The 27,967-nt window shown below is 38.7% G+C and overlaps 1 protein-coding gene across 1 annotated transcript; it reads left to right on the top strand.

Moving 5' to 3' along the window:
- The first annotated feature begins 849 nt into the window (after positions 1 to 849).
- Positions 850 to 27,967, top strand: yellow-b (L-dopachrome tautomerase yellow-b). The gene is made up of 3 exons (XM_073970252.1): positions 850 to 1,109; positions 15,203 to 15,620; positions 26,548 to 27,967. Exons 2-3 carry the CDS (start codon positions 15,278 to 15,280, stop codon positions 27,705 to 27,707), a joined length of 1,503 nt encoding a protein of 500 aa, XP_073826353.1. The 5' UTR covers positions 850 to 1,109; positions 15,203 to 15,277; the 3' UTR covers positions 27,708 to 27,967.

Genomic DNA, 27,967 nt, shown 5'->3' with positions numbered 1-27,967 from the left:
TCATTCCGATCATCTGTAGCCGAACACCGAATTCATCGTCTTCCCGATCATCTACAGCCGAACACCGAATACATCGTCATCCCGATCATCTACAGCCGAACACCAAACACAAACAACATCGTTTCCCTCGTAGAAGAAGCCGGTAACTCAACACGAGCTCCTCAGCTGCCAAATCCCCGCGAGTCTGCATAATCCAACGCCAACTATTAATCTAAATATATACCCATTGAATTCATTCTTATCGCATTTGAACACAAGTGGATTGTAAATTAGTATTTATTCAATAAATCCCCGATTTAGCCCCCAGGAAAGGGAGAATACCAGTCTTCTCATTTCGACTGAGCTTACCCCAGCCGACGACAAAACCACGTTACAACATATTTCTAACATATATTTTTCTGCGTGTAATAATCAGTTGCTTCCTCTCACCATCTATGTCACAATTTATCCTAACCCACAGCACTGTGTGGTATTTCAGATGAAAAATAAGAAAAAACACACAAAATTCTGCAAAAACAAAATAACCCAATGACTCATAACTGGATAAAATTTCAAATGTCCAATAATAAAATTATTGAGCACTATCTATGATGTGGTGTTTGGGAATTGCCACAAAATGTGCAAAAAACAAAACAACAACAACAACATGATGCAAAAACATAAACAAGTCCAAACCCAGCACAAGTAGAGCTTCAAACATTCAGCCACGAGCAGGGAAAAACCACAATCTTTGATCACAGCATAAAAAAGCAAAACAGAGTAAGAATATCCAGCCAGAGAAGAGATATTGAAACTGGTAGTGTGTTTATTGTGGTGGATGTGGTTAATCCGAACAGTCATTCATTCATTGATTCACTGAGTCGACTTCAACCATTCACTCAGTCTGTGAGTCTTACCGACTAAAACAGTCAGTTTAAGTTTGAACGTTACGCAGAACGGTTGGTGGTTGTTTACTACGGTTGTTGGACTGACGACATTACGGCTTATTAGCGTTTAAGTGTGAAGCGTGTGCGACGATTAAGATATTAACAATAATCTCTGTAGTCAGCTTTGTTTTAATGTTAACGAGAAACGACAACAACAATAAATACCAGTGATACTTGTATTAGGTTAGTAGTTTAATAATGAGATTGACATGAGAAAAAAAATAAATAAACAAAAACGTTTGTTTTGTGATTTTAAATTCTTATTGGCACAGACATGTGAAATAGCTATTTAAAAATATGTAAACAAATTTGTGCTCGGCTTTGTGTAATATAATATCAGAAAGAGAAGTAGAAATAATAAAAGAAGAAAAAAAAAAACAAACAACAAAATTAGTGTCTCAAGGTTTAATCTTTAAAATCTCATGGGAATGTCGTTCTTCCAAACAAAAGACTTAAGAAACAAACATGTGAAACTAAATCTGTCCAAAAAGAATTTGGTCACACACACCGAAATGCGAATACAAACACAGCCACAAAGTAATGTGAACAAGTGACAATGGAAATTAAATAATAACTAAGGGAAACATTTTATTTTCATATCCCATAAAACAAATGCAAAAACAAAAATCCATGTGTCCGGATGTGCATTAACCTGTCTTCCGCCAACTACAAATTCTGTCATGTGAATACTAATCAGCGCAACAAAGTGCAACAAACTGTTAATGCAAAAAAATTATCAATTAATTCCCTTTTGTGTTGTATTGTGGGAGAATTTAAATGCTTTTTTTAGAACTGTTGTTTGTTGGATTCCCAAAAAGGGGGCGTAGTGTGAAAAAAAGTAAAATAAATACCAATGACAGTGCGGTCAAGTTTGGAATACTATTAAGCATCATGAAAATCTGCTTGATTTTCGAATGAAAGAAAGACTTAAAGTACGTATGGGCTTTCCAAAAAAAAAAAGATACGAAACTATCAGCCTCGGACCTAAAGAAAATAAGTGAACACAATACTTCAGACGTATGTATAGAAGAGTTTTTGAAGTTTTTGGTCCAATTTCTCAGGAAGTATGGATTTGCCCCACAAAAAAATTGTACCGTCATTACCAGGGCCGCATACACAACGATCCCAGACAAGTCCTTAAACGACACTCTTTCCAAACTTTGTGTGGGAGGTACCCGAAAAAGCGGTCCGATGTCGTCAATATTCATAATTCGAGTCTGCAAGAAATAATACGATGTACAACGTATCGGTTTCTAGCCTCGAGGGTTATCTTACGTGCTATCAAGTTTAGTTGGTGCCGGTAGGCTTTCTTGGATCTTTTAGGCATTTGTCACAAGAAGTATGGACATCACCCCAAAAAATGTGCCGTCGCAAAGACAGCCTGCTGAAAAAAAATTTCAAAACGATCCGACAGGGTTTTTTGTGGGTGGTACCCGAAAGAGTTGATAAGTCATCTCTCCAGCATCCTATTAATCCACTCAATAAGGAGAGAGGAGATACCCAGATAAGTTAAAGCATTGTGAATTGACTCGAGCTTGACACAGCTCTACGTCTAACAATGCCGTTAGTGTACAAATTGAGCCGTACATATTCTTCTCGATGTGACCTACTACCTCTTGTAGTGCAGTTTCCATAGCTTTGCTACTAGTAAATGCGTATTGCGCTTAACTTATTAGATTAGGATTTAAGTTGGAACTTCCATCCAGACCTAGTAACCTTTTCAGAATTTTCAATAGAAAGCTAGAGACGCTAATCGCTCTTTAGTTCATCTTACAGAAAACCAGGAACACATCATATAAAATTCCAGAGGGACCAGAGCGTCTTCATCTGTACAACAATTAAGGGTCTTCTTGAAGAAGACCACAAGGTTTCCTAATGCATGACCACGTAGTCTTGTTATAAAATACCAGAAGGTAATTTGAAAAGAGCCCGAAAGTCTTTCTATAGAAGACCAGTAGGTCTTTCTATAGAAGTCCAATAGGTCTTATTTTAGAAGACCACAAAGTTTTTTTTTATAGGGACCCAGAAGATTTTCTTATAGGAGAGCACAAGGTCTAAGTCCAGAAGGCCTTCTTACAGAAGACCAAAAGTTCTTCATATAGAAGACCAAAAATCCTTCATAGAGAAGACCACAAGGATTTCTTATAGAAGACCAAAAATTCTTCTTACAGAAGACCACAAGGTCTTGTTATAGGAACCCAGAAGATTTTCTTATAGGAGCGTTCTAAGTCTTCTAAGGTCTAAGTCCAGAAGGCCTCCTTATAGAAGACCTCAAGGTCTTTTTATAGAAGACCACAAGGTCTTCTTATAGGAGAGCACCTGGTCTGCTTATGGAAGTCAAGAGGGTCTTCTTATAGAAGACCACATGGCCTTCTTATAGAAGACCACATGGCCTTCTTATAGAAGACCACAAGGTCTTCTTATAGAAGACCACAAGGTATTCATATAGAAGAGCACAAGGGCTTCTCATAGAAGACGACAAGGTCTTCTCATAGAAGACCACAAGGTCTTCTTATAGAAAAGAAAACCTCATGGACTTTTTATAGAAGATCTCATGGTCTTCTTATAGACGACCTCATGGTCTTCTTATAGAAGGCCTCACTGTCATCTTATAGAAGACCTCATGGTCCTCTTATAGACAAGGTCTGCTTATAGAAGACCACAAGATTTTCTTATAGAAGACCACAAGGTCTTCTTATAGAAGACCAGAAGGTCTTTGTATAGAAGACCACAAGGTCTTCTTATAGGAGACCACAAGGTCTTCTTATAGAAGACCACAAGGTTTTCTTATAGAAGACCACAATGGTTTCTTATAGAAGACCAAAAATCTTCTTTTAGAAGACCACAAGCTCTTCTTATAGAAGACCACAAGGTCTTCTTATAGAAGTCAAGAGGGTCTTTTTATAGAAGTCCAGATGGTCCTCTTATAGAAGACCACAAGGTCTTCTTATAGAAGACCACAAGGTCCACTAATAGAAGACCACAAGGTTTTCTTATAGAAGACCACAAGGTCTTCTTATAGAACACCAAAAGGTCTTCTTATAGAAGACCACAAGGTCTTCTTATAGTAGACCACAAGGTCTTCTTATAGAAGACCACATGGTCTTCTTATAGAAGACCACATGGTCTTCTTATAGAAGACCACAAGGTCCTCTTACAGAAGACCACAAGGTCTTCTTATAGAAGACCACAAGGTCTTCTTATAGAAGACCACATGGTCTTCTTATAGAAGACCACAAGGTCTTCTTATAGAACACCAAAAGGTCTTCTTATAGAAGACCACAAGGTCTTCTTATAGTAGACCACAAGGTCTTCTTATAGAAGACCACATGGTCTTCTTATAGAGGACCACATGTTTTTATTATAGAAGACCACAAGGTTTTCTTACAGAAGACCACAAGGAATCCTTATGGAAGAGCACAAGGTCTTCTTATAGAGGACCACATGGTCTTCTTATAGAAGACCACATGATCTTCTTATAGAAGACCACAAGGTCATCTTATAGGTGAGCACTAAGTCAAGAGGGTCTTCTTATAGAAGTCAAGAAGGTCTTCATATAGAAGTCCAGAAGGTCATTATATAGAAGATCACATGGTCTTCGTATAGAAGACGACACGGCCTTCTTATAGAAGACCACATTGTCTTCTTATAGAAGACCACATTGTCTTCTTATAGAAGACCACATTGTCTTCTTATAGAAGACCACATGGTCTTTTTATAGAAGACCACAAGTCTTCTTATAGAATACCATATGGTCTTCTTATAGAAGACCACAAGGTTTTCTTTCAGAAGACCACATGGAATTTTATGAAAGACCACAAGGTCTTCTTATAGAAGGCCACAAGGTCTTCTTATAGAAGACCACATAGTCTTCTTATAGAAGACCACATGGTCTTCTTTTAGAAGACCAGAAGTTCTTCTTATAGGAGAGCACTAAGTCAAGAAGGTCTTCATATAGAAGTCCAGAAGGTCATCATATAGAAGATCACATGGTCTTCTTATAGAAGACGACACAGCCTTCTTATAGAAGACGACACAGCCTTCTTATAGAAGACCACATTGTCTTCTTATAGAAGACCACATTGTCTTCTTATAGAAGACCACATGACCTTCTTATAAAAGACCACATGGCCTTCTTATAGAAGACCACATGGCCTTCTTATAGAAGACCACAAGGTCTTCTTATAGGAGAGCACTAGGTCTGCTTATAGAAGTCAAGAGGGTATCCTTATAGAAGACCACATGGTCTTCTTATAGGAGAGCACTAGGTCTGCTTGTAGAAAATAACAGGGTCTTCTTATAGAAGTCCAGAAGGTCTTCATATAGAAGACCACATGGCTTTCTTATAAAAGACCACATGGTTTTCATATAGAGAACCACAAGGTCTTCTTATAGAAAACCACAAGGTCAAGAGGGTCTTCTTATAGAAGCCCAGAAGGTCTTCTTATAGAAGACCACAAGGTCTTCTTATAGAAGACCACAAGGTCTTCTTATACAATACCACAAGGTCTTCTTATAGAAGATCACAAGGTCTTCTTATAGAAGACCACAAGGTCTTCTTATAGAAGACCACAAGGTCTTCTTATAGAACCCCGCATGGCCTTCTTATAGAAGACCACATGGTCTTCTTATAGAGGACCACATGGCCTTCTTATAGAATACCACATGGTCTTCTCATAGAACCCCACATGGTCTTCCTATTGAAGACCAAAAAGCCTTCTTTTAGAAGACCAAAAAGTCTTCTTATAGAAGACCACACGGTCTTCTTATAGAGGACCACATGACCTTCTTATAGAAGACCACATGGCCTTCTTATAGAAGACCACAAGGTCTTCTTATAGACGACCACAAAGAATTCTTACAGGAGATCACTAGGTCTGCCTATAGAAGTCAAGAGTATCTTCTTATAGAAGACAACATGGCCTTCTTATAGAAGACCACATGGCCTTCTTATAGAAGACCACAAGGTCTTCTTATAGAAGACCACAAGGTCTTCTTATAGAAGACCACAAGGTCTTCTTATAGGAGAACACTAGGTCTGCTTATAGAAGTTAAGAGGGTCTTCTTATAGAAGTTCAGAAGGTTCTCTTATAGAAGACCACAAGGTATTCTTATAGAAGACCACAAGGTCTTCTTATAGAAGACCACAAGGTCTTCTTATAGAAGACCACATGGCCTTCTTTTAGAAGACCACAAGGTATTCTTATAGAAGACCACAAGGTATTCTTATAGAAGACCACAAGGTCTTCTTATAGAAGACCACATGGCCTTCTTATAGAAGACCACATGGCCTTCTTATAGAAGACCACATGGCCTTCTTATAGAGGATCACAAGGTCTTCTTATAGAAGGCAGGAGGCCCCCTTATAGAAAACCACAAGATCTTCTTATAGAAGACCACAAGGTATTCTTATAGAAGACCACAAGGTCTTCTTATAGAAGACCAAATGTTCTTCTTATGGTCTTGTTATAGCAACCCAGAAGATTTTCTTATATACATATTTTTAGAAAATATTTTTGAATATTTGTGGGGAGGTACCGGAAGGAGTGGATCGTTAAGCACCCTAACCCTGTCTACGGTTCAAAAGTTGTCGTGCACATGGTGACCGTATGTTTTTTACAGCTTTCGTGTCATTTTTTCGAGACGAATAGACTTGCCCCAGAAAAAAACTTGTACTGTTGTAATAAGGGACCCGAATACAGCCTGCTGCAATAAATAAAACTGATTTTAGAGGAGATCTTAAACTGCACTTTACTGAAATGTTGTGTGGGAGGTATCCGAAGAAGTGCACGGATATTCCATGTTCGAACCTGATCTATTTGTTGTAGAAATATACCATTTTAGCAACAAATTTTGAACTTTAGTGGAGGAGGTACCCAAGTGGGGAGTGGACCGATATAGCCCATATTCTAACTTTATGTTTGGACAAAATATTACGACTGCTGACTGAATCGGACAGAAATGCGGACGAACATGGCTAAATCGACCCCAAATTGTCTGAAACGGATTTCGTCCAAACATACTTGGGGTCTAAAACCATTAGGTATCTATTCATCACCTACGTAGTCAAGGAGCGGGAAAAATACCGGGGCTACCCTAGCCAGTTGGAAAATTATGGTATAACTAAAAAATATCGAAAATAAAAATTCTTTTTTAGTTTACTAACCTTAAGCCAATCTTAACCTTAAGAAATTTTTATTTTTTTTTCAATGTTGGTGTTGATTTTGGTTCTCCCCACACTCCTTTGCTTTTGGGTTTGCCTAATTAGTATAAAGACATAAAAAGACCATCTTTAATAAAAAAACACAATAATAGTGGACAATAGGCCTTTCTTCGAAAAGAATTGACTTATGAGGGTTTTACAAGCCATTCAGAAGCCGCTTATCTTTATTACCTAAATCGCTTGTCGTTCATGTCGATTACAAGGCGATTTCCCATCCATTTAAAAGAACAATTTCGAACAAATCCAATGGATAACCGACAATGGCTTAACGGTAGGAATGATGGGAGAGGGTATACGATGTTAATAAATTAGACGGATACTAATTTGATAATTAATGCAAATAGAAAGGGAATAAAAAATTGACCGAATCGAGTCATTTATCAATTTAGGCAGTGTTGTTGTTGCTGTTGTTACCAACTCTAAGCAATAAACCGAAACGCAAACACACAAAAACGCCCTGGTCTCAGTAGTTTTGTATTAAATCGATTGCATTTGAAACATTTAAAACAAATACCGCTAATATTAGTTGTTGTTGCTGTTACTTGTAGCATTCACCCAACAACAAACTCAAAGTTTGGATAAAAGGTCTTCAAAAACAACAAAAATTAAATTCTTTGAAGAATTTTGTGTCTGCGATCATTAGCAGCACATCAAAGTTAACCAAACAACAACAGCTGTCATTTAGCCACCACACCGACAGACAGACGGAGAGACAAAAGACGCATTTTAGATAATATCATCCCCAAAGATTAGATCAAAGAAGATTACCTCAACATGTTTTGAGCCACTGTTGAATGAGGCCATATGGTTTTATTGTATTGCCAAATGATATTGCATTTTGGAATTGAATGGCTTAAAAATAAAGAAGACCACTTTTATTTCGGGCATTGCGAAGAAAGAAGCGCGTTGGCCGTGACAAAATAAATGCATGACTTTTATTGTTCACACATTCCAATCAAACATTCAGCTGTTTGATTTGTCAAAATCTAATTGTCGAGGTCATATTACAAAAGTACGAATCTGGGAGTGGCGCTTTATTTGTCGGGTCTTTTTGTTCATTGCAACATTTTGCAAAAATTATTTTAATACCCTTACCAAACCAAGAGGGAAACAACGACAATTAGGCTCAACCCCATTTCTTGAAAAAATAACAAACATTATTTATATTTTTGCATAAATATGCATATTTGCATCAATCGGATATTTGAAAGTTTTAAGGTACAGATACCAACACTGTTTTGCATTTCCAAAATTCAATTTTTTTTTATTTTTTTGCAAGCATCATATGCTTATATTGATAGATACAAATTGGATCTGTAAACTTTATCTTGTCCACACCCCTCAACTTGCCCTTCTTCAACTTGCCCTTCCTCAACTTCCCCGTTAGCTACTACACACACAGACGGCTAAAAAATAAATAATTTTTTCCTGCTCGATTTTACTCATTGAGTAAACTCGTACTATTTCGAACATTTTCACTCCCACTCTTATTTTTAAACCAGGAGTTCTCGCGAGCGCTCCCAAATAAAAGAAAGTGAAGAGTAAACTTCTTGAAAAAATTGTACTCTTCGAGTACTCCCACTCGCGAGTAAAACCGAGCTTATCGGAATTTTTGGCTTGCACTCTTCGAGTACTCCCACTCGCTAGTAAAATCGAGCAAATCGGAGCTTTGGATCAAATCAGCCCTCTCAAATAAAATCCATAAATTTTCATATTTTACAAGAACGCCATGTGGCCAGTGTTTTTGGACATTTCGGGTCATAATTGGTGTAAGGCTATGGATATTCCATTGTAAAAGTGACAAATCTGGACATTACTGGTATTTTGTGCTGAAGATGTATGAAGGAGTGGCTCTTTTCGGACACATTAATCGGGAAGCCAGCATCCGGTCCTGGCTCTATCTCCTGTCTAGGAATGTGGCTGCTTCTTTTGGTTGTAACCACAAAGTTAGTATAGTAGGTTTGGCAGGGCAGTTGAAAAGGTGTAGTGGGTAGTGCGGTCCTGTATGACATGATGGTCAGATGTTTTGCACTGTGTCATTAAACCTTGCTATATGGCTGCAACATCCTACTCGTGCATTTACACGATGATTGTTTAATGCATCAGTGTGAATGCTATTCAAACCTGCTTGATAGACTTGCTGATCTAGGGGTTCTCTCCTATATCGTTTGACTTTTCCCTCTAGATCATGAAGATCCCTCCTGGTATGCCACCATAATATGATTTGGATGAATCTCAAGGTAACACCCGAGCAAGTATTTCAATTAGGCCATGTCATTGTGTTGCCGTAGTGAAAGAATCGTTGTCCCCTCATGCGGATGGTCCACTGATGACATGAGGAGACAAACTGTTGCAGTTCTCATGGCGGCTTTCTTACAGGTTTGAAGCTTTTTTCATCGCATCGCACTTATATTTGCGGGACATACTGTCGTCGCATAGCTTACCACAGACCGAATTATCGCGTTATATGTGGTCAACATGTATTCTTTGTCTGCTCTCCAAGTACTGCCGGCTAGGGACTTTGGACCTTGTTCCTAGATCACAGCTTGTCGCACCTAGTAGTGGCATGCGCGCACGACATTCGACAACATGAATGTGTGTGCTCACCTGTAGTGTTCCATGTAGTGAACAGAGTGACCGCAGATTTAGTAGCGGATATTTGCATATTCCTCTGGATGAAAAAGGTGGTAAGATGAGTAAAATAGGAGTTCAGCCTTTCACAAATGCCATCAGAGAAGGTACAATCATCCACATACGTTACGATTTTAATGCCGTGAAATATAGGATAGGTTGAGGTTAAATAGTTCTGGAGATATCACCCCACCAGCCGGAACTCACTGTTTCACTATGAGCGGATTCGATTTTTTTGTACCTGAATTAAACGTACGACTGGCGTCCACACATATAATTGATTATCCAACGTTTCAAACATAGCCGGAGGGTAGTCTGATCAATGTCCTCAAACATCGTGGAGTACTTGACAGTACAGTAGGCTTTTGATAAGTCGAGCGCCACCATCGCTGTTCTGTCGTACGGCTTTCTCTGCCTGAGTCCTCGACTAATATGTGTCGAGATGGCGTCCAAGCGCAGTTGTCGTGCTGTGCTGCTTATGGAACCCATCCTAATGATCAACAACCCTATAGCTACTTCCGACTCTGGGGAGGATTGAAGCCTCAAGGGTCTTTGCCAAATCGGTATATATGATTCACCTTTTCCGTCATCCTTGGCTGGCTTCAGTAGCGGGACCATCCTGCCCATTTTCCAGACTTCGAAAACGATGTGGTTGGCTATCGACATGTTGGGAACTTTTGTGAGATTATCATGAAAATGCCTTAAGGGGTCAACGCTTTGGATAATTTAGAGTTTCTGATGACATTCGCAACATTATCTATTGTAAAGTGTGTTGGTTCCTCCTCGGCAGGAAAGGATCTAATGAGGCCTAGTACTCTTCTCATCCCGTCGCCACTGCTGGGAAATTTGATTTCTCTTCGGGTATTTGACCAGCAGGTATTTGGCGAGCTGCTGCAGCAGTTTTGATGTTCGGAACTGAACTCTCTGAAACTAGTCCAATTAGCTGTCCCGCGATTGATGAAAGTGCGAGGTTCATAGGTGATGCAATCCAAAGGTCTGCTGATTGGGAGATGGTCTGACCCAAAAGAAACGACGGATTGCGAAATGACGTCATTTGTCAGACCAGGTGCCATGATGGCGACACACTTTACTAATTCTGGTAGGGGCGTCCCCATCAATCTGAAAGTGCGATGTTCATAGGTGATGCAATCCAAAGGTCTGCTGATTGGGAGATGGTCTGACCCAAAAGAAACGACGGATTGCGAAATGACGTCATTTGTCAGACCAGGTGCCATGATGGCGACACACTTTACTAATTCTGGTAGGGGCGTCCCCATCAATCTGCTCAGCTAGCACTATGCTCTCAGGTAATTTCTGAGGGAGTCCCCCAAGACGAAACGGTTATAACCTTCCACAAGCCGGCTAATGTTAGACTTATAACCTGGAGTAAAACTATTTATCGGCGGGATGCATACATTCGACAAGTCTACCTCGGCACTTCCACACCTGACCCCATAAATTCATTAGAGCCACGCACAAGCGAGATAGGTATGTATTGAACAGACTGGTGCAATAGGAAAACTTATCCCTTCCTTCCACTTTTGGTGATCCTTCCTTAGCACGTTGTAACTATCACAACGATCAGACCGCTCTGCATATGTTTTTGTGGGATCATAAAGAACCTAATAGACTTGAACTTAAGCGAAACGGAATTAAAAAATATTATTTTTTAAAAATAAATTGTGAACTGTCAAACTCAAAATTTCGATTTTAAAAGCTTTTTATGTGTATAATAATCCCACAAAAACACATGAAGGTCGTATCATCCGTTTTCGAGCTACAGTGGGCACCGCATTCAAAAGTGCAATTTCGAGAAAACTGCGTTTAAAACTTCTATACAAATCACAATGAATTTTCTCATTCTAACGCTCATATCTCAGCTAATTTTTGTCCGATCGACTCGACAATTTTTGCAACATATTCTATTCTACTCGTACCTTTACTTTAAAATGAGGCAATAAAAAATTTTTCAATTAATTGACTTAATCGAGCTGACATGACCTAAGGAGTTTTGTATTGAAAAAGTGAATTCTAGCGAAGTTCCACACACCCAACCAATATGCTACGATCGTTCCGCTGGTGGTTTAATTCAGCTCATCACGCATATCGCATGTAAATTGCTAGAAGACAAAGGTTGAGTTTGATAACGTCTATGTATACAAACATTATTGCCAATTTGCAGATATGAAATATTTTTGAAGCCCTTTTCGTCCTGATAAGACAATAATAAATAAAAAATTGTACAAATTGTGAGTGGCCATAACATGAATAAGTTCTGACGTTCTGTCAATGAAATTTGTCATTGATTTTGAACCAAAATCAAACTCAACATATAAAAATCGCGTTTTAGAAAACCAAATGTTGGAAAACAGTTACCTGACCCTTTTCGCATTCAAATCCAACGCAGCAGCCGATTCAACTCAGTCATAAAGAAAGAAAAAAAGTATATAACAAGTATCAGTAGGCTTCTTTCTTTGTTAGACCCCCATCAACCCCCAAAATTTCGTGAAGATCCGATCAAAATTCCGACCTGTAGTGTGATTGCACAAAAAATGGAAAAAGGGATGCATTACCGAATGTTGCGATATCTCTGTTGTTTGACCACCTATGACAACCTACTTCTCATCGTTGTAAATGTGATATTTTCTACTTTCCCTGCGAGATTTTGCTTTCGATATACCTCTTACAGAAGAGAGATATTCGCTTTGAAATAAATGTTAAGTTTTTTTCACATTCCGACACCTGAATAATATCCGACCATTACCAAAAACAATAGGTTCTTTCCTAATAGGTGTCACAACCTATTAATACCCAAAATTTCGTGACGATGCAATCACAATTGCGACGTGTGGCGTGATTAATAAACAATTAAAAAAAGGGATGTATTACCGACTATTGGGATATCTCCGTTATTTGGACACCTACACCAACATCATTGTAAAGATGGGATTTTCTACTTTCATAGTCAGACTTTGCTTTTGGAAGATCCCCAACCAAAGCTGTGATATTCGTCATTATTATTAAAATCGCAAACATGAAACGTTGCGTTCTATTAGCGGCTATTGCGATATTGTTGTTATTTGAATACCTACGACAACCTACGTTACATCGCACATGGTCTGAAATCCAATTTTTCTGGCCAAAACTATTTGTACGCCCCTTTCTATTGATATTTAGTTTTATTTATAATTACTGTCACAAAATATTAATTCAGAATTATTTTCACCCTGAAAAACCAAAAAACCATTAAAATATATTAAACAGGGTGATCCCATTGTATGGGGTCTAAACTAAAACTTCGACCTTTTGTTTATAATTTTTGGTGCGAAGGGTTCGTATCTTCTAAGAAATCAAAATGAAGCTAAATCGGCTTAAAAATATGGCTAAAATTTTCAAATTATCTTAAATTGGGGGTACCCTAATATGGGGGCTATACCCCAACGTTGACCTATGTCGACAATTTTTGGTTGAAATATTCTCTGGACTCATAAAATAAAAATACCAAGTTTTCAGGAAAATCGGTTCAAAATTGTGTTTCTTAGAATTAAATTTGTACCAGCCGAATATGAAATATTTCGGAATTTGATGTAGCCTGAAAAAATTGTGCATCATTTATCGCAACGAATCGCATCTTGAAATGATTTTTTTTATTAAAGAATACACATCAAAGTAATTTTGATTTTTTCTAACATCGACCACTAGCGATCAAAATTATTTCGGTCCAGAACAATTTAACCATTAAAACAAAATGTACGAATTTAACAATGTTCCAGAAATATGTTGATAACTTTGTTCTTATACCGAATTTTTCTTCTGTTCTTTTTGGAAAATGATTCTATTTACAATCGTCTTTCTTCTCCATATTTCAGTTTTACCATAACATTTTTACTTATTGCGACTTTATAACCCACAAATTATCACAAAATACTGCGCACTCAACTCGATTAATAACACAGTAAACAAATCTCTATTTTGACTCCTTCTCGTCTAACCGTAAATGCAAATTTGGAATAAACAATATTTGTTTTTGTTGTTTTGGAGTGTTTACTTCAATATTGCGAAGAAAAAACTCAAAAGAAGAATGTCAAAAAATTGTCTTTTGGCCAAAGAATTCACATTTGCGACCAATGTGCATCGTTAGAAAGGTGATATTTTCTACTGTCATTTTCATGTCTTGCTTTTGGTATACCCCTTATAGAAGCTGAGATACTTGATTTAGAAAAAACGTTGACTTTTTCTCCAAATAAACGTTTTGCGCATTCCGGGCCCTAAATATTATCCGAGCATCACCAAAATCAATAGGCTTCTTTCCCTCCGGGACCCCCATCAACAACCAAAATTAGGTGACGATCCGATCAAAATTTCGACCTGCAGCGTGATTACAAAGTTTAGATGGACAGACGGACGGACACACATAGCCAGATCGACTCAGCTCGTCGAGACATTCATTTTGGTATATATGTATAAGTATGGGTCTACGACCATTATTTCGATGCGTTACAATCTTTTTGGTCACGTAGTGGTGTAGGGTATACAAAATTATTTCGGTTTTAATTTTACAATAGTCACTAAATTACGTAAACCATCACAAGTTTCCGAAATTCGTTATCATAGGCTTTTGGAATCTAAATGGGTATATTGAATATTTTTTAGAAATATTCAAAAATCGAATCGAATGGGTATAAAAACAAAATACCTCATGACTTTCTTAATGTATTTGTTTGTTCGAGTGCGTATCCGAATTTATTATCTGGTTAGCCATGTAAAGGTATTCATTATTCCGAAAATTGTTTGCTCAACTAATAACCTGGTGAGTTTTGACTTGTTCCACTTGCTGCTGAACTTGTTCTCATTGTCGGTTGCGTCGGTTTCAATTTACATGACTTGTCGCTGGTGTCGACATAGCATATTTTGGCCGGATAATGGCTTCAATGAAGAAACAACCGATTAGTGCAGAGGTTTGACATAATTATATACAAAGATTGTTCTATTTAAACCATTACATTCATTGCCATTCTAATACAAGTGCCATTAAACTGTGTATTCTGATTTTAAATATGAGCTTTGCTAGAGTTTTGAACATGGTATATCATGAAGGTTGTGCTTCTAATTGATTTGAACAGATCATAAAGATATGAAACACACTTGACAATGCTCAAGTGGCAGCAGACAATCAAAAGTACACATTTCACATACCACAATCATCAACAACAACTACAACAACATAATAAGCAATTGCAGAAATCACATTGGTTGAATCATTGAATTGAAATAACAAAACAAACGCAAAACCAGATCTTGATGGAATTTCAAGGTCAATAGTTTTAGAATTTAAGAACTAAGACTTCACTTCAAATTATGTTCCATTATGCTGAAAAAATAATTCCTTTCTCTTTTTGCTTCTTTCAAATCGTATTTTCAGAAGCAAGACTTAAAACAAACTCCATTTGAGAATTGGTGGCAAAACCATCATCACTGAGATAAGTGTGCGGAAATAATGCCTGTTGTTAAGAAGTACAAACGCCACACCACCGAATTTGTATTCCACCACATAATGATGAAGAAGTGGGCGTTGTTGCTGTTATTTGCTTTCGGCGGATTCAGATTCACAATGCCATCGGCTGAGGCAAATGACAATTTACGCATTGCCTACGAATGGAAAGAAATGGATTTTAAATATGCCAATGCGGAGGTACGTTGGCAGGCAATAGAAGCATTTGAATTTAAACCTGAAAATGTCATACCATTCGGCATTGAGGTATACAAGTCGCGGCTATTTGTTACATTACCGCGTTGGCGGGAAGGAGTACCAGCTTCGTTGGCCTACATTGATCTAAATGGTGAGTAAAGTTAATTACCAAGATGCGAACACAAGAAGGGTATCCGTATGGTTAATGTAGCGGTAATTATACTACGACGTGTGAACAAAACAAACATTTTTGTTGATAATTTGCTAAGCGGGCTTTTTGTTGTATATGGAGTTGAAGATATTTGAGATTGTTGACAAAAAATGTAGCCATGTATGGCTTAATGACTCATAGGGGAAGGGGAGAGGGAATAGGAGGGAAGAAAAGCTCGATCGGGTTGATTTCTTTAGAAATATACATATATTTCCTCAATTTTTGTCATCTATGACTGACCCTTATCGTAGGCACCAGCCAATAAAGTTGGTTCCCATAGGATTTTTTTCGATATTTTGGGAATCATGGAAGTCAGGGTGCATGGTCTTGGTCTCCAGACCCTTTTATAGTCCCTTGGTCTGGGACTTTTTTCTATACAAAAAAATTCCAGACCATTGGTTTGGCGCTTTTTTCTATAGAGACAAATTCCAGACTCTTGGATTGGCAGTTTTTTCTATAGAAAAAAGTGCCAGACTCTTGCTTTGGGCCTTTATCTATAGGAAAAAATTCCAGACCCTTGGTTTGGGAATTTTTGTCTATAGAAAAAAATTCCAGACCCTTGGTTTGGGAATTTTTTCTATAGAAAAAAATTCCAGACCCTTGGTTTGGGAATTTTTGTCTATAGAAAAAAATTCCAGACCCTTGGTTTGGGAATTTTTTCTATAGAAAAAAATTCCAGACCTTGGTTTGGGAATTTTTTCTATAGAAAAAAATTCCAGACCCTTGGTTTGGGAATTTTTTCTATAGAAAAAAATTCCAGACCCTTGGTTTGGGAATTTTTTCTATAGAAAAAAATTCCAGACCCTTGGTTTGGGAATTTTTTCTATAGAAAAAAATTCCAGACCCTTGGTTTGGGACTTTTTTCTATAGAAAAAAATTCCAGACCCTTGGTTTGGGACTTTTTTCTATAGAAAAAAATTCCAGACCCTTGGTTTGGGACTTTTTTCTATAGAAAAAAATTCCAGACCCTTGGTTTGGGACTTTTTTCTATAGAAAAAAATTCCAGACCCTTGGTTTGGGACTTTTTTCTATAGAAAAAAATTCCAGACCCTTGGTTTGGGACTTTTTTCTATAGAAAAAATTCCAGACCCTTGCTTTAGGACTTTTTTTCTATAGAAAAAAATTCCAGACCCTTGGTTTGGGACTTTTTTCTATAGAAAAAATTTCCAGACTCTTAATTTGGGACTTTTTTCTATAGAAAAAAATTTCCAGACCCTTGGTTTGGGACTTTTTTCTATAGAAAAAAATTTCAGACCCGTGGTTTGGGACTTTTTTCTATAGAAAAAAATTCCAGACCCTTGGTTTGGGACTTTTTTCTATAGAAAAAATTCCAGACCCTTGGTTTGGGACTTTTTTCTATAGAAAAAAATTCCAGACCCTTGGTTTGGGACTTTTTTCTATAGAAAAAAATTCCAGACCCTTGGTTTGGCACTTTTTTCTATAGAAAAAAATTCCAGACCCTTGGTTTGGGACTTTTTTCTATAGAAAAAAATTCCAGACCCTTGGTTTGGGACTTTTTTCTATAGAAAAAATTCCAGACCCTTGCTTTAGGACTTTTTTTCTATAGAAAAAAAATTCCAGACCCTTGGTTTGGGTCTTTTTTCTATAGAAAAAAATTCCAGACCCTTGGTTTGGGTCGTTTTTCTATAGAAAAAATTCCAGACCCTTGGTTTGGGTCTTTTTTCTATAGAAAAAAATTCCAGACCCTTGGTTTGGGACTTTTTTCTATAGAAAAAATTCCAGACCCTTGCTTTAGGACTTTTTTTCTATAGAAAAAAATTCCAGACCCTTGGTTTGGGACTTTTTTCTATAGAAAAAAATTTCCAGACTCTAAATTTGGGACTTTTTTCTGTAGAAAAAAATTTCCAGACCCTTGGTTTGGGACTTTTTTCTATAGAAAAAAATTTCAGACCCGTGGTTTGGGACTTTTTTCTATAGAAAAAAATTCCAGACCCTTGGTTTGGGACTTTTTTCTATAGAAAAAAATTCCAGACCCTTGGTTTGGGACTTTTTTCTATAGAAAAAAATTCCAGACCCTTGGTTTGGGACTTTTTTCTATAGAAAAAATTCCAGACCCTTGCTTTAGGACTTTTTTTCTATAGAAAAAAATTCCAGACCCTTGGTTTGGGTCTTTTTTCTATAGAAAAAAATTCCAGACCCTTGGTTTGGGTCTTTTTTCTATAGAAAAAAATTCCAGACCCTTGGTTTGGGTCTTTTTTTCTATAGAAAAAAATTCCAGACCCTTGGTTTGGGTCTTTTTTTCTATAGAAAAAAATTCCAGACCCTTGGTTTGGGTCTTTTTTCTATAGAAAAAAATTCCAGACCCTTGGTTTGGGTCTTTTTTCTATAGAAAAAAATTCCAGACCCTTGGTTTTGGACTTTTTTCTATAGAAAAAAATTCCAGACCCTTGGTTTTGGACTTTTTTCTATGCAAGAAAAGTTTCGACCCTTGGTTTGGGACTTGTTTCTACAGAAAAAAATTCCAGACATTTGGTTTAGGTATTTTTTCTATAGAAAAAATCAATACCCTTGGTTTGGGACTTTTTTTCTATATAAAAAAAAATTCCAGACCCTTGGTTTGGGGCTTTAACATTGCGAAGACTTATTTTGTTTCCTCTTCCATCTGAAGTTGACACTGACCTCACCGTCAATCCCCCGGCGGCGGGTTCTTCGATACCGGTCTGTGGTCTGAGTCGGAAGAAGGTCGCGGCGATGCAGGAAACCAAGCTCAACAACAACTGCAGCTTACATCGTTATAATGGTTACAACGTACTGAGGAAGGATCGCACCAGAAGAGGATAAGCTTTCCTATTGCACCAGTCTGTTCAATACAGACCTATCTGGCTCGAGCCTGGCTCTAATGACCCGTACATGGAATTTATAGGTCCTCGGAGAACGGAGGTCGATGGCATCGTGCAAAACATCTGCCCAGCATGCGGCACAGACCCGCGTAGGCCCGTACGACACTCTGCACCTTTTCAACTGCTCTGTCAAACTTAACTAAATCCAATAGCTTTGTGGTTACCACCGATCATAGCAGTCACATGTTCCCTAGTCGGTACCCATTTGAAGGTATCCATATCCGATTGGAAAATTAGTCATATAAAAGTTCTATGAAAAAAATATTTATTGGTCCAAATTTCTGTTAGTATTTGGGATCCGTGAGGTTAACATTTTGTTTAAACAGACCCAGAACAATGAATCCTTGACATAATTTCCCATTCTAAAAAAATGGAATTTTGATTTTTTATAAATAAAAGCATAAATGTCGTAATGTGTTTGATATTTGCTCAATGTAGGTGGTGGCGCGGCTGTTAATTAATAAAAAGTTTCAGTGAAATGAAAAGATTTCAATCAATTGACTGGGTGACTGACAGACAGCGAGACTGCCACCACAAAACATTCATAATGCTTTTACAATTTTCTAAAGACAAGGTGGCCAAGGTAGCCAGCCGATAGATGGATGATGACTATCTTGTGTGGGTCGTTCTATTTATTATTTTTGTTGTTGCTGCTGTTGTTGTAGATTTTATAATTTGTTATTTTTAAATTTGGAATTTTTATTTTTAAAATTAAGAATCATCGGAAAATATTTGGATGATTTTTTCCTGCAGTATTCAAAATTAATTCGATGATTATGCTCAACTACAACCAAAACATAAATATAAATTTAGTTTGGGAGAAGAAATTTCTTTTAAAAAAAATTGTTTAAAAAATCAACATTTTCTAGTCTGAGGGTCACCCAAAAAAAATTGTTTAAAAATCAACATTTTCTAGTCTGAGGGTCACCCAAAAAAATTGTTTAAAAATCAACATTTTCTAGCCTGAGGGTCACCAAAAAAAAAAAATTCTTTAAAAATCCACGTTTTCTAGTCTGAGGGTCACCCACAAAATTTGTTTAAAAAATCCACGTTTTCTAGTCTAAGGTTCACCAACAAAATTTGTTTAAAAAATCCACGTTTTCTGGCCTGAGGGTTACACAAAAAAATTGTTTACGAAACCACGTTTTCTAGTCTGAGGGTCACCCCAAAAATGTTTAAAAAATCCAACTTTTCTAGTCTGAGGGTCACCCAAAAAAAAATTGTTTAAAAAATCCACGTTTTCTAGTCTGAGGGTCACCCAAAAAAAATTGTTTAAAAAATCCACGTTTTCTGGTCTGAGGATAAATCAAAAAATTGTTTAAAAAATCCACTATTTTAGTCTTAGGGTCATCCAAAAAATTGTTTAAAAAAAATCCACATTTCTAGTCTGAGGATCAATCCAAAAATTGTTTAAAAAATCCACTATTTTAGTCTGAGGGTCATCCAAAAAGTTGTTTAAAAAATCCACTATTTTAGTCTGAGGGTCATCGAAAAAATTGTTTAAAAAATCCACGTTTTCTTGTCTGAGGGTCACCCAAAAAATTTTTTAAAAATCCACGTTTCCTTGTCTGAGGTTCACCCAAAAAAATTTTAAAAAATCCACGTTTTCTTGTCTGGGGGTCACCCAAAAAATTGTTTAAAAAATCCACGTTTTCTTGTCTGGGGGTCACCCAAAAAATTGTTTAAAAAATCCACGTTGTCTTGTCTGAGGGTCACCCAAAAAATTGTTTAAAAAATCCACGTTTTCTAGTCTGAGGGTCACCCAAAAAATTGTTTAAAAAATCCACGTTTTCTAGTCTGAGGGTCACCCAAAAAATTGTTTAAAAAATCCACGTTTGCTAGTCTAAGGGCCACCCAGAAAAAATATTTAAATAAATCCACGTTTTCTAGTCTGGGGGTCACCCAAAAATTGTTTAAAAAATCCACGTTTTCTAGTCTGAGGGTCACCCAAAAAATTGTTTAAAAAATCCACGTTTGCTAGTCTAAGGGCCACCCAGAAAAAATATTTAAATAAATCCACGTTTTCTAGTCTGGGGGTCACCCAAAAATTGTTTAAAAATCCACGTTTTCTAGTCTGAGGATCACCCAAAAAAATTGTTTAAAAAATCCACGTTTTCTAGTCTAAGGGTCAACCAAAAAATTGTTTAAAAAATCTACGCTTTCTAGTCTGAGTGTCACTCAAAAAAAATTGTTTAAAAAATCCACGTTTTCTGGTCAGAGGGTTACCCAAAAAAATTGTTAAAAAACACGTTTTCCAGTCTGAGGGTCACCCAAAAAATTATTTAAAAAAATCCGCATCTTCTAGTCTGAGGGTCACCCAAAAAAATTGTTTTAAGCATCCACGTTTTCTAATTAATGAATGTAATTTTGTTAAAGGTATAGAAGGATTCGGAAGAAGTCGATGCGCCAAAAGTTTTAAGTTAGTGGTCACTTTATATGACAGTTAATATCGACTCAATACAACCGACCTTTAAACCGTAATAAAATTATTTCAAATTTCTAACATTTTATTAACTTAAAATACCTTCACCTTGTCACGTTAACGAGTTAACACCTTCAACGCTCATTAATTATTGGAATCTTAATTTAGCAGAAACAAAAACAAACACTACTAATCAGCAGTGCTTGATAATTAACATGTAAATATCGATTTTAACACATCTCTAAAATTGTATTTGCCATTGGCAAACTTGTCTCTCGCGCTGTAATTAGGGCGGTAAACAAGAGTTAAATGATCTTTAAATAGCATTTAGCATCGCCTCCATAAAAGTTTAGATCAACAGGCCGGCAGGCATTTAGGTTTAAAAAGATTCGTTCAGTCGATTAGTCTGCAGTCAATCTGTCTGCTTGTTATGGCAATTTGACAAAATCACAAAATTGTTTACAAATCAATAAAAATTAATAAATAAAAATAAATACATACATATGTACATACATATGTACAATGCATGTACGAGTATCTCAAAATTATGGCTGACTGAACATTGACAAAATTTATTTGAATATTCTTTAATTAAATTGGCAAACAATAATATTGAGATTAATCATCGAATATGACTGTTTTCAAGGTAGGGTAATGTAGGTATGTATGTATGATTGTCATTGGAAGCTGGTGGCAAAATACATACATACATATTATTTTACATAAATTTTGCACCTCAAATTTGAAAAATTTGTCATAGATTAAGTAAACACATACATATAAATATTATTGTCAATGTTAGGTTGTATCCCGGGTTGTTATTGTTTTAACAATGTCTTTTATTGTATGTTTGTGTGTTTGTTCTTCTGCTCAATCTAGCTCATGCATCCACACAACATACTGCACCTTTTCAACTGCCCTGCCAAACCTACTCATCTAACTACAGATCCCCTGGAGTAATCGATCCTATAAGAATTCAGGCGACTGCAATATCCCGAGCGTAGTTGAGCCAAACTACTGTGGTTTGTCGTGGCAGCTGATACTCCTCAGCTGTGATAGATGATGGATGTATTCCGAGGATTTTATTCTCACTACATTTGCTTATAGCCTTAGCAACAGCGTCCGTGTGAATGTTATTCAAGCCTGCTTGATATGCTTGTTGGGGTACTCTCCTGCACGTTGGACCTCCCTCTCTAGAACGTGAAGATCCTTCTTGATGTGCCTGAGTGTGTCGGGCCTACCCACCAGATGGTGATTGGGATGGCTCTCACTGTAACACCCGAGCAAGTACAGCTGTACTGGAAGAATCTTTGTCTCCTCATGTAGATGGTCTACTGAAGACATGAGGTTGCACCCTGTTGCGGTTCTCAGGTCAGCATTCTGACAAGTTTGAATATTTTTTCATTGCGTTCCACTTACACCTGCGGACAAAACTGGCGCCGCATAGCTTACCACAGACCGACCTAAACGTGGTCAACAAGGTTTTTTATCTGCACCTCAAGTGCTGCCGGCTAGAGATTTGAGGGCCTTGTTCCTACATTTCAGTTTGTACCAAAAAAGCTGCGGCATTCTCAGACGACGGGAACGTGCTGTCGAATGTGACCCTTAGAATTTCGGAGCAATTGGTCGGAATTCTACTGCCATCGACCACGACATTCAACTCTCTTCTCACCTGATCCGTCCATGTGGTGAACAGAGTGGTCGTAGATTTAGTGGCGGATATCTGCATATTCCTCGCGTGGAAAAAGAAATTAAGATCGGTTAAATAGGAGTTCAGTCATTAATAAATGTCATCAGGGAAGGTACCTCACGCCAGGAACGTACAATCATCCACATACGTTACGATCTTGATGCTGTTTGGACTTCTTGTTCCTGACTGGCGTCCACACATATAATTGATTATTCAACGTTCCAGACTTGACCGGAGGGTTGTCTGCTCAATGTCTGCTGTCTGGATAGTTATTTCTGAAGCTGGGCGACAAAAATGAAAATAGTCTGAACGATTATCCTTAGCTGGCATCCTTGCCTGGTTTTAGAAGCGGTACCAACCTGTCCATTTTCCAGACTTCGAGCACGATATGGGTGGCTAGCGACAGGTTGTTCACTTTGATGTGGTACTCAACTCGCGGCACATGCAGCTGTTTCTGTATTCCCATGGGGATTCCATCAGGACCACTTTTTGGACGATTTAGCATTCCTGATGGCATTCGCAGCATCATCCATTGCAAATTGTGGTGGTTCATCCTCAGTAGGAAGAGATCTAATGCGACGTTGTACTCTTCTTTTCGTTCTGTCACTCCCGGGGTGCTTGACAAACTGTCGATTAAAATAACTTGAGCACCTCTTCGGGTCAGTCAACGTAACGTCTATTGGTGCAAACAATAGAGTTTCCATTGATGTTGTTCGGGGTTGTCCGCAGCGGTCCATGTATTTGAAACCTTATGATGGATCCACTACTGCAACAACTCAGCTCTCTTTGCAAGGTCTGTGCTTTTGCAGACGATTTGCTCATTCTGGTTGAGGCTCAATCTCGTTCTGAGATGGAACAGTTGGGATCGAGAATGATGTCTATTGTTGGCACTTGGGGTAGCAGGGTTGGTGTCCAAGTCACTAGAGAGAAGAGTGTGCCAATGCTGCTCAAGTGTCTCAAGGTGATTGTCTGGTAATCGACATCCGAGCGTCGTCTTCGATGATCGAAGTCTCTCGTATAAGACTGAAGTGCGGTATTTGGACATCACAACGGGTGAGAGGATGAATTTCATCACTCACGTTGTTGCCTGTGCAACATACGGCCTCCATATGGCTCACTACAGTTACTGGGTATGGGTATTGTAAGACAATGTCATGTCAGCGCATTATGATGCTGGCTTGTCTCACTGTATGCCGCACAGTGTCTACTGAGGCTATGCAGGTGTTGTTGGGTGTTCCTCCTCTTGACATGGAAGTGATACGTGCAAACGTGTCATTTTTAGCCAAGAGAGATTTGCCGATTGTTCCCACTGAATGGGCAGTAGAAGGTGTGGAGAGCCTGGGTGCCTTGAATCGCAAGGCGCGGCTGCGTGATCTCGTAACATCTAGATGGCAATCTAGATGGAACGAGTGCGAGAATGGGCGAGTAACATTTAGGTTTATCCCGGATGTTACTTTTGCCATGACGAACTTCATCTGGGATTCTTGTTGACTGGGCATGGGGCTTTCAATGCATTTTTGCATGGTAGAAACCTTTCTGGCACTTCATCGTGCAGTTGTGGGGCTCCAGTCTAAGACTGGCTGCATCTGTTGTGTGAGTGTCCTCATTATGAGGACTTCAGGAACCGGTGGTATGGAATAATGGGGAATCTCAACTCTCCACCATGCCATCACAGATCTTTTAGATTTTGTCGGGGCACTTTCAAACATAATAGGTTGCCGTTCGCCAGCTTCAGAGCGGAAGAGGTGAGGAAGCTACGTCCATGTAAACGTGATGACTAGACTGCTACATCAGTGGAACACTTGTGTGGCACTCTTCCCATTCCCCGATCGTGCCTAAACTCTTTCTCACTTTGGGTGACCAGTACCGTGTTGTATGGAACAAAAACTGGTAGTAGTTTCGACTACGAAGTCTGACCGGAGACTTTCTGGTACCGCGGGAGTCAGGAGCCCCTAGATCTGTTGATCTAGCCTGACTATGGAGAGGCACCTATCGGTTGCAACGCGGTGGTTGTGGTTTGGACCCCAATCGCGGGTAGAGCTTCGGCTCGATGTGGAGTTGCATTATCAACAGGGTGCTGCGACCTATGGAACAGCGACCTTACCAAGAGGGAAGTGAAGCCCATAATTGTGGATCTTCGAATTGGTACCTGCGGGATAGACTTGGGGATTCTGTGGAGAGCTACCACTCTCTAAGAGTACTCTGGGTAATCCCAAAGGGGCGCTGGCCGACGCATTGTATCGCGACCCCGGGTGCAATGGTGCACCATGGTTAGAGCCGTCAAGGCGAGAATCATGTAAAACCCCTCGACTTCATACCCCTCAGACCCAAATCGCGGGGAGAGCTTCGGCTCGAGTGTGGAGTTGCACTTCAACCGGGTGCCTGACCCAAAGAAAGGCAGGAGTTTAGAAAGGCTCTGCTCCTAACCAAGGAGGAGATCACGTCCAAATACGTGTGAGCGAATTGGTACTCGTACTTCCTGTGCGGGGGCTTTGGTAGACACATTGTATTCACCCGGTGTTAAGAGCACTGTGAGGTAGACCGCAAGATAGGTACTCACATAAAGCACCACGACGTATACCCCTCAAGTCATTTTCGAGGACCGAATGCCACAACTCAAAATGTCCAGACGGTTATGACCTTCCAAAAGCGTGCTAATATTGGGCATATAACCTGAAATACAGCTATTTATCGTCGGGATGTATACGTTAGGTAACTAATACCTCGATAGTTCCACACCTGACTGACTCGGTAGTTCCTGACGACCCAATTGAGATAGGTCTCTATTGAACGGACTGGTCAAAGCTAATCCCCCACCTCCATTTCTGGTGTGATCCTTCCTTCGCACGTTGTAATCACAACGCTGTAAGCTGCAGTTCCTGTTAAGCTTCTTCCGACTCATTAATTTACTATTTTCTCGGTCTTACCTCGGAGTACATTGCAAGTAAATTGTATGAATGATGTATTTTTAGGGATTGGAACAGCAACGGCTGGTTTTAAAAGCTGCCTGTGCGGCTGCCGTTGAGGGACTGCGGGGAGTCTCATATGACACACCAACTGTGTTCACGCAGCAAGCAGCAGCATAGTCCCTGTCGTAGTCCCTGACATGGAGGATTCCAGAGCAGCCACACCCCTGATAAGCAACCACTTCCGGCATCCATTGTATTTCACCGAAGTTTGAGTGTGGTAGATGCGAATGTGACGAACCGAACACATCCATATTGATCCTGAGTTTTCTGGACCAAAGACCTAAGAATCCGGAGCAGGAATTGCGGGATATGCTGCTCGCATCATTGAAAAACCATAGCGGCTGTTCGGAACACGGGCGTTGTTTGCTTCGGGGTCAATCCGGTATCAAAGAACTCACCGCCGTGGAAGTGTTGGTCTGTTCGTTCTTGTCTTCGGTGTAGGGACATGGGCGCTGATAAGACGAATATTACAAGTCTGAAGATCAGTCCATGACACCTATGGCAGTAAAATCAGCTGCATATTCTCTATAAAGATGCAGATTTGCACATCATGCTCCTTAAAACGTTTGGGGCGGGTCGTAATCTTTAGATGGTAGGATATTTTTATAGGAATGGATTACTAACCCGACGCTCAACCAAGTCTTTATAGTTCTTATGGGTAAACGTTCGGCACATGTTATTTCGCCACATTTAATGGGTGTTGAAGGCAGCTCCTCAATTTATACGACGTGGAGGTTAGTGTCCACTTGAGAATGAGGTACCAAGATAAGTCCTGGCTTTAACAATGTTAAACTCGCTTAGGTCCACTGCTTACATTCCCTATGATACCGGTAATTTGTTCTTTCTTTTGATAATAATTGATAATTTCTCTCTTTTACTTAATTTTCTAATTTCCACCCCTTTTCTCTTCCCTCTCTTTTTTCAGATAACTCAACAAAATCTCCCGCCCTAATTCCCTATCCCAGTTGGGAGGCCCACAATTTGGACGAAATGGACCCAGAGTTGGTGTCACCCTTTCGTGTTCGAGCTGATCGTTGTGGTCGCTTGTGGGTATTGGATTCACGTTTAGATGGTGTTTTGGAAGACACACAAATATTTGGTCCGTCCCAGCTATTGGTATATGATTTACATAACGATGATCTCCTTAGACGCCACATATTTCCGGCCAATCAAGTGAAGGAGAATTCCTTCTTTGCCAATTTGGCCATTGAAGATGGTGATTGTGCAGATACCTATGCCTATGCTGGTGATTTGGGTAATCCCGGCTTGGTGGTATATTCATGGAAAAAACAGGAATCATGGCGTGTCCAACATCATTTCTTCCATCCAGATCCAATGTCGGGAAATTTCAGTATTGGTGGTCATATGTTTCAATGGGATGATGGTTTGTATGGCTTGTCATTGAGCAAAGTGCAGGAAGATGGTTTCTCAACATTATATTTCCATCCCTTGACCTCGACCATGGAGTTTTCGGTGAATACGAAAATTCTGCGCAACAAAACATTGGCCACTGAGGGTCAGATTTATAAGGAATTTAAAATTTTGGGTTCTCGTGGCACAAATGCCCAATCGGGAGCATCATTTTTGGATCAGGAAACTGAGGTTTTATTCTATACCCTGCCAAATTTAAATGCTGTGGCCTGTTGGAAATCCACCAGTGGTGAATATAGTCCCAAGACCCAAGGTCGTGTTTATATGCATCCCGTTGAAATGCTGTTTCCAAGTGATGTGAAAGTTGATGGCAATCACAATTTGTGGGTTCTTTCCAATCGCCTACAGGAATTCATTTATGGCGAACTGTTTCCAAATTCTGTGAATTTCCGTATTTTAAAGGCTACCGTAAATGAGGCCATTGCAAATACGGTTTGTGAGGGATCGAATAAGGAGACTTCAACAAGCTTTTCGGATATGATGAACATAGGAAGAACCGCCCCCACAGACTACAATGTAAACAATCATAATCATCACAACCACGATCATAAGCATCATCATCAACATGACCATCACAATTCGGCTGGTCGGCTTGCTGTAAGGGAGGCAATAGTATTAGCTATCTTCGTCTTTATTTCGGCATTATTTAGATGAGGTTAATTTTTTTTTTCAAAAAATGTTATGTTAATTGACAAAGTATTTTCTGCCCCCCTTTCCATTCCATTCGAAATGTAGATTTAAGGATTGCATATTTCTGTAAAACGTATATTTGTATATAATTATTCGAATTTTAGTTTGTTAATTTGTGTGTTTAAAAATAAAATATAAGTTAAATATAAGTTTATCAATAAAGACATATTTGTACAAATTAAACAACTTTATAGATTATAATAAAGACCTATGTCTCTCCGTAA

The sequence above is a fragment of the Musca autumnalis genome, unplaced genomic scaffold (assembly GCF_047663935.1).
Source record: "Musca autumnalis isolate F117 unplaced genomic scaffold, ASM4766393v1 scaffold_2, whole genome shotgun sequence".
Taxonomy (NCBI): domain Eukaryota; kingdom Metazoa; phylum Arthropoda; class Insecta; order Diptera; family Muscidae; genus Musca; species Musca autumnalis.
The sequence above is the reverse complement of the archived record's forward strand: the minus strand, read 5'-3'. Positions and strand labels throughout refer to the sequence as shown.